Source organism: Loxodonta africana, chromosome 25, assembly GCF_030014295.1.
Source record: "Loxodonta africana isolate mLoxAfr1 chromosome 25, mLoxAfr1.hap2, whole genome shotgun sequence".
NCBI classification, from domain to species: Eukaryota; Metazoa; Chordata; class Mammalia; order Proboscidea; family Elephantidae; genus Loxodonta; species Loxodonta africana.
The window spans coordinates 52,674,963-52,685,948 of NC_087366.1; the positions used below are offsets into that span (position 1 = coordinate 52,674,963).

At 43.4% G+C, this 10,986-nt stretch overlaps 1 protein-coding gene across 1 annotated transcript; it reads right to left on the reverse strand.

The window, feature by feature from the left end:
• Positions 1-7,401: 7,401 nt before the first annotated feature.
• Positions 7,402-10,104, reverse strand: CCDC185 (coiled-coil domain containing 185). The gene has a single exon (XM_003411035.3). It carries the CDS (start codon positions 10,102-10,104, stop codon positions 8,203-8,205), a length of 1,902 nt encoding a protein of 633 aa, XP_003411083.1. The 3' UTR covers positions 7,402-8,202.
• Between the last annotated feature and the right edge of the window lie 882 nt (positions 10,105-10,986).

Genomic DNA, 10,986 nt, shown 5'->3' on the forward strand with positions numbered 1-10,986 from the left:
GCTACAGAGTCTGCATCGTAACCACCCCTTCCTCTTTTTCCTCTTTATCATTGAAAAGCCGTGTAATGTATGGGAACAGCATGGACTAGGAGGTCAGAAAGACCTGGATTTAAATCCCAGTTCTACAACTCACTAGCAGCAGCATCTTGGAAATTTTTCTTGACCTTGCTAAACCTCATCTGTGAAATACAATAATAATACTTATGCCACAGCGAGGTTGTAAAAATCAAAGGAGATAAATGAACGTAAAAGAGCCTACTGTGTGGGACCCTAGTGGCCCAGTGGTTAAGTGATACAGCTGGTAACCAAAAGGTCAGCAGTTCAAATTCACCAGCAGCTCCTTGGAAACCCTACGGGGCAATTTTACTTTGTCCTCTAGGGTCGCTATGTGTCAGAATCGACCTGACGACAACAGGTGTTTTTGTGTGTGTCAAGAGCCTAGCACGTAATAAGCATTTGATAAGGTTTGGTTATTAGGTAAGGAGCCCTGGTGGTGCAGTGGTTAAGAGCTTGGCTGGTAACCAAAAGGTCGATGGTTCAAACCCACCAGCCACTCTGTGGGAGAAAGATGTGACAGTCAGCTCTATAAAGATTTACAGCCTTGGAAACTCTATGGGGCAGCTCTATCCTGTCCTGTAGGGTCGCTATGAGTTAGAATTGACCCAATAGCAATGGGTTTGGTTCTTTGGTTTTGACTGTTGGATGACAGGATATTTTGATCCCATAGTTTTCATCTGAGGGGTAATTAAATACAAATGTTTCAATCACAATACCAAAACGAATGGATTTTCATTGAGAAAGTATTTTCCAACACAAACTCCTTTAAACCAATCAATTCCATGATGTTTTCTACGTAGTATAGTCACTGCTTCCAATTTTTTCTATTTTTGTTTACAAAATTCTTTGCATTGGGATAATTTTCATTTATATATCAGTGTTTTTGGCAATATCAGATTTGACCAGTTACAGCCTCAGCCATTGCGGGCTTTCCTTTAGGGCAACTATTTCTGCCAAGTTCAATTTTCCAGGGTCAGATTCTGTGGATGTAAATGCTGTAAAGAAAACGTGGCTCCATCATTCAGTTTTAGTCAGTAACAAACGTTATTATTTGCAGTCTTAGTCATTGCTGCGTTTACTTTGCCCTAACAAATTTCTACCAAATCCAAAAATTCTCATTATTGCCAAAAATGTCATTTTTTTTCAGCTAGCTTTAATATACGTGTATATATATGTTAAATATGGAACCCCTGGTGGTATAGTGGTTAAAAGCTACAGCTGCTAACCAAAGGGTTGGCAGTTCAAATCCACCAGGCACTCCTTGGAAACCCTATGGGACAGTTCTACTCTGTCCTATAGGGTCTCCATGAGTCGGAATTGACTCGATGGCAATGGCTATATATATATATATAGTGTACAGTTTTCCTAATGCCAGTTTTATTTTGTCTTGTTTTTAATTAAACTTTTACTTTAAGGTAATTGTAGATTCACGTGCAATTGTACGAAATGATAGAGACCCTACATAAGTTTATCCAATTTCCCCAGCAATAGCACCTTGGGAAACTCTAGTACAATATCACAGCCAGGATATTGACATTGATACAGTCAAGATACAGAATATTTCCAGTACTACAAGGATTCCCTCATGTTGCCCTCTTATAGCCACACCCACGTCCCTCCTTCCCTCTTGGTAACCACTAATCCATTCTCCATTTCTTCAATTTTATCATTGAAGAATGTTACATAAATAGAATTACACACTGTGTAACCCTTTGGAATTGGCTTTTCTTCACAAAGAATATTTCTCTAGAGATTCATCCAAGTTGTTGGAAGTATCAATAGTTTTCTTCTTGTTTCTGAGTGGTATCTTACGGTAAAGATGTACCATAGTTTGCTTAACCATTTGCTCATTGAAAGACATGTAGGCTGTTTCCAGTTTTTGGCTATTACAAATAAAGTTACTATAAATACACACTGATATGCCAATTTTTTTAGCAGTGCTTACAAAAATACCTTGGAGGGGGGAGGGAACTGTTGGCAAAGAAATGTAGAAGGTGCATGTTACTTGCATAAAAATACAGTATTCATGTACAGGTTTTTGTGTGAACATAAATTCTCATTTCTTGGAGATAAATGCCCAGGATTGCAATCACTGGGTTGTATGGTAGTTGCAAGTTTAGTTTTTTAAGAGGCTGGTAAACTGTTTCTCAGAGTGGCTTTACCATTTTATGTTTCCACCAGCATTGTGTGAGTGGTCCAGTTTCTCTTCACCTTTGTCAGCATTTGATACTATCATTTTTTATTTTAGCCATTCTGATAGGTGAGTAATGATAACTCACGTTTTTAATTTGCATTTCTCTACAGCTAATGATGTTGAACATCTTTTAATGTGCTTGTTTTCCCTTTGTATATCCTCTTTGGTAAAATGTCTCTTCACATATTTTGCTCATTTTCTAATTGAATTGTTTACATTTTCACTGTTGAGTTTTGAAAGTTCTTTATATATTCTAGATACTAGTCCTTTGTTGGATATATAGTTTGCAAATATTGTATCCCACTCTGTAGCTTATCTTTTAATCCTTTTAGCAAGGCCTTCCCCAGAGCAAAAGTTTCTAATTTTGAGTAAGTCTAATTTATCGATTTTCCTTTTAAGGATTGTGCTTTTGGTGTCAAGTCTGAGAACTCTTTACTCAGCCCTAGATCTTGAAGATTTTCTTCAATGATCTTTTTTTTTTTTTATGTAAGAGCTTATAGTTTTATGTTTACGATCCATTTTGAGTTAATTTTTGTATAAGGTGTGAGACTTAGGTTGAGGTGGATTTTTTTTTTTTTTTTGGCCCATGGCTACCCACTTGCTCCAGCATCATATGTTGAAAAGACTGTCTTTCCTTTGCTGAATTTCTTTTGCACCTTTATCAAAAACCAGTTGGAGAGCAGCATAATTCATAATACGCAAAAACTGGAAACAACCCAAATGTCCATCAATGGGTGACTGGATAAACAAAATGTGGTATATGCATAAAATGGAATATCATTCAATCATAAAAGGAAATAAAGCTCTGCTACATGCTACAACATGGATGAGGCTTAGAAACATTATGCTAAGTGAAAGTAGCCAGACATAAAAGGCCATTTATTATATAATTCTATTTGCAGGAAATGTCCAGAACAGGCAAATCCAATATCAGGAATGAAAGGGGATCTCACTACAGAGTCTGCAGACATGAAATGGTTAGTAAGGGAATACCACAAACAACTTTACACACGTACATTTTACAGTTTAAGTGAAATGGACGAATTCCTCAAAAAACTACCACAACGTGTTTACTATGTTAAATCTTCCGATCTATTACTTTTAGTTTGACTATGTAGTTATATTTGAAGTGAGTTTCTTGTAGACAACATTTAGTTGGGTCGTGTTTTTCAATCCACTCTACCAATCTCTGTCTTTTGTGTATTTAGGTCTCTTACATTTAATGTAATTATTGATGATAGGGCTTAAGTCTGACATTTCAGTTTTTGTTTTCTAGATTCTATTTCTGTTTTCATTTTCCTGACTTCCTGTGGGTTACATAAATATTTTTTAAAATTCCACTTTTATTTATCTATAGTGTTTTTGAGTGTATCTCTCTGTATAGCTTTCCTAGTGGCTGCTGTAGATAATACATTATATGTATAAAGAGAAAGAGAGGGAGAGAGAACCTGTCACAGTCTACTGGTGTTGTTTTACCAGTTTGAGTAAAGTATAGAAACCTTACTTCCCTTTACCCTCCTCTATTTACAGTATAATCATCTTAAATATTTCTTTTACATACGTTTAGCACCACATCAGACAGCGTTATAATTTCTGCTTCACGTGTTAAACATAACTTAGAGAACTCAAGAGGAGAAGGAAAGTCTATTGCATTGACCCACAGTTTTGCTTACTGTGTTCTTTCTTCCTTCTTGATGTTCCTTTTATTGTTCCCTTTCTGTCAAGAAAACTTCCTTTAGCCATTCTTTTAGGGTAGGTCTGCTAGTCACAAATTCTTAGTTTTCTGTCTTCTGAAAGATAATGTCTTGATTTTCCCTTCATTCCTGCGGAATATTTTCATTAGGTATAGGAATCTGGGTTGAAACTTTTATTTTAGGAGTTAAGAAATACTGTGCCACTTTCTTCTGTCCTCCATGGTTTATGATGAGAAATCTGCTGTCATTCTCATTGTTTTTCATTAGCTATGGTGTCATCTCTCCCTGACTGCTTTCAATACTTTTTCTTTGTTTTGAGTTTTTGAGGTTTAATTATGATGTCTCTTGGAGTGGATTTCTTTGGGTTTACCTTGTTTGGTGTTTCCTCAGCTTCTTCAATGTGTAGGTTTATGTCTCTTGTCAAACTTGGAAAGTTTTCAGCCATTATTCCTTTGAGTACTTTTTTTTTTTTTTAACACTCCTCTCTCTCCTGTCTTTTTGAAACTCTAGTGACATAAATGTTAGATTTTTTGTATGGTCCCACACGTTCCTGAGGCTCTGCTCATTTTTTCCCTGTTTTTAAGATTGGATAATTTATATTGTTCTACCTTCCAATTCACTAATTCTTTCCTTTACCCTGTTCTCTCCATTCTGCTGATGAGTCCATCCACCCAGCCTTTTATTTTATTGCACCTATCAGTTCTAAATTTTCCCTCTGGATCTTTTTTATATGTTTCATTTCTTTGCTGAGACTTTCTTTTAAAAAAAAATTGAAATGTGTTCATAATTGCTCATAGAAGCATTTTATCATAGCTTCTTTAAAATCTTTTTCAGATAAAAAATATCTGCAATCTTGGTGTTGACTTCTATTCTTTTTCTTTTTTTCATTCAGTCTGAAATTTCCCTGTTCCTTGGTACGGTGAGTGATTTTAGATTGAAATATGGACATTTTGAGTATTATGAGACCCTGAATCTTATTTAAACTTATTTTACCTGGGCTTTTTTGACACCGCTCTGATGGGGAAAGAAGGGACGCTGCCTTATTACTGCAAGGTGAAGGTAGAAGTCCATGTTCCCCACTCAGCCTCCACTGGCATCTGAGGTGGGGTGCTCTTTGTTACTGCTGGGTGAGAGTGGGAGTTCCAACTCCCCACTAGTCCTCCACTGATATCTCACTGGCTGTTAGGGGTAGGAATGCCTCACTGCTGCTCCCCATGTGGACCCTGTTGACCCTGTGGGGGAAGAGACAGCAGCGGTGAGAGTCCCAGCTCCCTACTCAGCCTTTTATGGTATCACCCCAGTAGGGAGACAGGAGGTGGGGGAGGGGGGAGAGGGCCCCTTATTAGAACCTGGCAAGTGTAAAAGCTTTGTTCTGGCATGGGTGAGGGTGGAGACACTTTTTTCCTGTGGTGTTTGGCTGGAGTACAATGATTATTTTCTAAAAATGTTTTATCTTGTTAGAATGCTCCTTTTCTGTCTTTTGGCTATAGAAAGCAGGCTTTGGTTTTTTGTTTGTTTGTTTTTTATCTATGCCCACTGGCGTTTCCTGTTTGCTGGTTTCTTCTGTTCCGTTCTGGGATATATGAAGCAAAAAAGAAAACTCAGGAAATGCACCACCATGTTGTTCTTTCAGTCCCAAGGTCCTTAGCTGGTCTGTCTTCTCTACACATTTCAGAGTTTTCCTAAGTTAGTTTTATATATAATGTTCAGGATTTTTAGTTATACTTAGGGGAGGACTAGGAATAGTATGTCTAGTCCACTTTCCATCAGTTTTATTTTTTATTGAATATTTATACTACTGATATTTACAATGAATTGGATCAAAGAATGAAAGTCTATTTCTTAGAGCAAAGAGTAATGAGCACGGTGAAAGGCGTGAGATAGGTAGGTGTGAGCAAAACATCTTAATAGCTTTTGACTATATGCCAACTATCGTATTGAGTAGGGTTTAAGATAATGACCCTAGTCTCACGTAGCATACAATTTAGCTAGGAAGCCAAGATGTGGATTGCAAAAAGAATATGCCAGACAAAGCAGCAACTGCTAGAAGCTCCATGATCAGTGCAGCTTGTCATAGAAGGGCGATGTCAAGATGGAACGGACAGGGAGGTCCCATATTTCACGGAAGAGGCAGAATGTGAACTAAGCTCAGTAAAATCACACTTGGAAGAGAGGAGGCAGCTGGTGAGGAGGCATCAAAGCAGGAGAGTAGAATCAACAAAGGTGCAAGGTTAGTATTGTTAATAATAATAAAAACCACAGGGTGTGTATTAGGTTCTGGGCACTAGGCCAAGAACTTCACATGGATTATTTTAATCATCCCTCATAATATCCCTTTGTACTACAATTATTCTATTTTAAAGATGAGGAAACTGAGACTGAGGGAGGTAACTTCCTTAAAGCCACACAATTATATTGAGTTAGGGCTCACGCCTAGGTCTGTCTGAAACCTTTTAAACACTACCCTAGAATGCCTGGAATGCACATAGCATTTGGCTAGAGCACAGGATTAATGTGAGTGAGGAGAAAAGAATAAGATTTTCTCAGAGAGCAAAGGAGTAAGGGCTTGAGTATGACTCTTTGGAGGCAGCAGATATGAGGGAGCTAGGCCAGGGGAAGAAAACAGAATAGAGAAAAGGGTCAGTTTCCATATACAAGATGAGAAATAAAGCTTAACTGACCTCTGCACAAAATTCCCTATCAAGTCCCTTGCCAGGTTAATTTCATTTCAAAACTAATGTTAATAAGACAGAAGTCTTCCAATGAGGTATATTCTTTTGATTTTCCTCTCTTTCCCTGTCTTTTTTTTTTTTTTTTCAAGACAAATGTTACATTAAGAAAACATTGAGAATATTTTTTTACAGAGACTTTGAGATGTGATGGGTTAATTTCTACTTAGCCTCAGGTTCCTTATTTTAAAAATGTCATGTTACTGAATCATGCTTAGTCATTCATTCAGAGCCTGCTTAGGTTAATTAGACACAATGTGGGCAGACAGAATGACATTACAGAACTCCTTCAAAGGAGGAGAATTAGAGGGGAAGAATTCCAATAGAATTTTGCTCCATAATACTGGCTAGTACCAAAAAAGAAAATCAGGCCAAATAGGTTCCAGTAAGCTCTTGGATCATGGTATGGATTGAATTATGTCCCCCAAAAACATGTGTTGTAAATCCTAATGTCTATGCCTGCAGTTATATTCCCTTTTGGGGATGAGTTGTTTTTGTTATGTTAATAAGGCAGGGTTAGTGTAGGGTGTGTCTTGAGTCAATCTCTCACAAAACATAAAAGGAGCAGATTAAGCAAGCAGAGATAGGAGAAGAGAGATGCCAAGCCATATGAAGATCACCCAGGAGCAGAAGCTCAAAAGAGACAAGGACCTTCCCCTGGAACCAACAGAAAGAAAGCCTTCCCCTAGGGCCAGTGTCCTGAATTTGGACTTCTAGCCTCCTGAACTGTGAGAAAATAAACTTCTGTTTGTTAAGGCCACCTACTTGTGGTATTTCTGTTACAACAGCACTAGATGACTAAGACAGCACAGCTTTGGTTGAGCAGTAATGCCAAGATGCTAGAATTATCAACACTTGGTATCCATACAGGCAGGTTCGGCCAAAGCCGTTCACTATCTGGGAGCAACTATAGAGTATCAGCGGCAAAAACACATTCTGCAGAACACCAATTCCATGGAATAATCTGAGGGGGAAAAAAAGGGTCCCATAGTTTGCAAAAAACACTAGGTTAAACAAATAATTCTTCTTCTGCGGGCCTTCTTAGAGCCTTTAAAACCTTAACGTGTATCCCAAAGGGGATGTCCCATGCAGGGTTCTCAAACCTACTTGTTCACAGAACCCTCCCACCTTTTTATCTCTGCGATTTCTTGTGACTGGTAGTTCACCCTTCTGTACCTTACGTGAGAGGAGAAGACTTATGAAAACATTACACAAGCCTCTATCCTCCCCACTGTAGGTTTTTCTGGTTCCTCCAAGGTGTGTCTGGTGTGTTTTTATAATACTAGAAAGCTAAGGGAATATTTCCTATTCAAATAAAAAATTCATGATGCCATGTAATTTTCTTAAAATTCTCCAATTCCTATCCCCAACCCTCTAAACTATCCCAAGTGAATCAATAAACTAGTTCATAAGAGAAAATTGCAGCGATTTTATATGCTTTTTTAATCAATGCTCAGTTATAATCAGATTATAAAATGAATCACATTTCCACATCTCTTTCTCGCCACATGGGCTTGTCCTTGGGCCCTCAGTAGCTCCCTCTCTGCTGACTGTCACGGAGCTGGGCCTCCCCTGCCATCTGATCAAAGGAGCTCTTGTGAAGGGCTCTCGTGTTGTCTTTCATTTGTGAAGAAGCCCTGGAGACCTTCTGGAAATCCTCGAGGGCTGCTGCTTTCTCCCGAGAGACCTGTTCCATCCTCTGAAGCTTTTTCTTAATGGCCTCCTTGATGCCCTCAATGTGGCATTTTTCCTCCTTCTCGGCTCTCAGCTTCAGGATGTGATGATTCTTTTCGCACAGAATGTTGAGATCCCCAACGTGCTTCGCCTTGTCTTTGATGTTCTTGTGGGCGTTAGTCCCGACCTGCTGGATCTTTTGGTCGGCCAGCTCCATCGGCATCCTCTTATGTATCTTCCTCTGCTCCTCTGACTCTCCAGCACGCCATGTGACCTGCTGGAGCTGCTTGTCCTCCTTCTGGGCCTTCTCCCTCAGCTCTCGGTGACGCTCCTTAACCAGGCACTGGTGGGTCTCATGGGACTGCTGGGACCTCTGCTCCAGGGACAGTTTCCTGAGGAGCTCCTCGGCCTTGGCCTGGCAGTCCATCAGGACCTTTCGGGCCTGGTGATTGACCATAGAGGTAAGGTTGGTCTCCCGGGCCTTCTTCAGGTACTCCATGGTGCGCAGGTACCTCTTGTGACAATCCTGCTCAGGCCTCTTCTGCAGCTGTGGGCTGTTGTGCTCCTGTACCTTCTCCTGCTCCTTCAACTGCTGTACCTGGTACTGCTTCCTGTGCTCTGCCTGGGGACGGGTCCTCTCCGGCTTTCCGTGGCACTGGTTCTCCTGGCTCTCCAATTTCCTCTTGCATGGGGTCTCCTTCTGGATCTTGTTCTTCACCTGGCTGTCCCGCTGGACACGCTGCCCCTGGCATTGATGAGCCTTGGGCTGCTCTTTCTCCAGCTGCCACTGATGTTGGCTGTGCCGCAGCAGCAGCCTGCGCTCTCTCTCCAGGGTCATCTGGACCTTCTGGTCTGAGCGCTTCAGCTCCTCCCAGGCCACAGCCGCCTGCTGCTGCAGCTCCCGCATCTTCTGGGCCTTCTGGAGCCGGGCCAGCACCAGGGCCACAATCTTCTGGTCCCTGGAAGAGATCACCACCTCTGCCAGCTTGTTCTTGAGGAGCTGGGTGTGCTGGCTCTGAAGCTCCCGGCTGGACACCGGCCCTGAACTGCCCTCCAGCTGGGAGTGCTGGCTGGCTAGCGACTCCATCAGCTCATTCCTGTCCCTATCCGGCGAGGACACACAGGCTGATTGTGTACTCCCTTTGGAAAGTACAGAAGACTTCTCTGTGGGAATTGAGGAAAGGGACCAGCAACCTAGAGCTCGACGGACCGGCACTGCCCACTGGTTTCCATTCTGTACCTTTTCTACCCCAACAGTTCCACTCGAGGGAGTGTAAGCTCCCCGAGGGCTCGGCGGGGGCGAGTCTCCCTGGGTCGCAAGGTAGTGCTGCCAGGGCTGAGGCTGGTGGTGTTGCAACGGCTGCCAGATCAGACTGGGCCTGCCGCCTCCCAGCCGCTGGGGCTCGGCCCCTGCCTCCCCCCAGACATTTCCCAGGCGCCGGCTGCGGGGCCGCTGCTTCCTGGCGCCGTCCGGGGACCTCCGGGCCACGTCGGTCAGGCTGCGGCTTTCCCACGGCGACTCGGGGTAGCAGCGCCTCCGAGGCCACGGCGTGGGCGAGTAGCGCAGGGGCAGGGACTGCCAGGGCGACGTCGCCTCGCTCCCCGCCCCCGGGGCCCTGGCCCAGGCGCACAGGGTCGGCTCGGACCGGGGCCCACGCCCGCCGGGCCGAGCCGAGGACGCGCGCTCCCGGCTGGGCGGCGGGGGGTCCCAGAGGTCCCTGTAGGGCCGCGGGGAGAAGCGGCCGAGGCCCGCCATGCTGCCACCGGGTGCGCCCAGCGTCTGCCCGGGGGTCCCGGGGCCTCCGGGGGGGCTGTGGGGACCCGCCCCGCCCTCCGATCCCGAGGACCCGGGTCGCCTGTGACGCTCAGGCCACTTCACAATGCGCCTGGCGCCCCGGGTCTTCGCAGCTCTCGGGCCTCGCCGGGTGCCACCACCCCGGTCTTGCTAGCACCCCGCGTGCCGAGAGGGGAGAGTGGGAGGCACAGGGTGGCAGGGGAGAGGCAGGGTGGCAGGGTGGCGGATGCAGCTATAGGAAATCAGGGGTGATAGTTAAAGAAAGCTGAGGGTGCATAGCGAACCTGCACCAGTGTTTCAGGTAGGAATTTGAACTTGCATTTATTTTTATACACTTTGAAGTGGCAAAATTTTAGAGTCCAGGTAGTGGTGTAGTGGTTAAGAGCCACAGCTGCTACCCAAAAGGTTGGCATTTCAAATCCACCAGGCGCTCCTTGGAAACCCTGGGGCAGTTCTACTCTGTCCTCTAGGGTCGCTATGTTTTTAGTTTTTGGTAAAGGCATCACCTCAGAATGGGAAAAAAAAAAAAAAAACTAGTGCTATAGAGGAAAGTAGCGGGGAAAAGGTGAGGGGAAGGGTCGCTGAGCAGCCAGGTCGCTGTTAGCCTGGACTCACCATCCCTGTACCTGTGCCTGTGGGCAGAGTATGCGGATTTGCCGCTATGGAAGCACCTGATACCCAGCGCCCTTGTGACCCTTAAGCGTTTGCTTTTTTAAACCTTAGAACAGGAAAAAGAGGATTGTTATTTCCCTAATATGGCAATTATTGCCTGTTGACAAAGTGTGCATGTCCTATGCACTTTTCTGAAATAGCCTCAGTGAACACCATGCTAAAATCGCATTT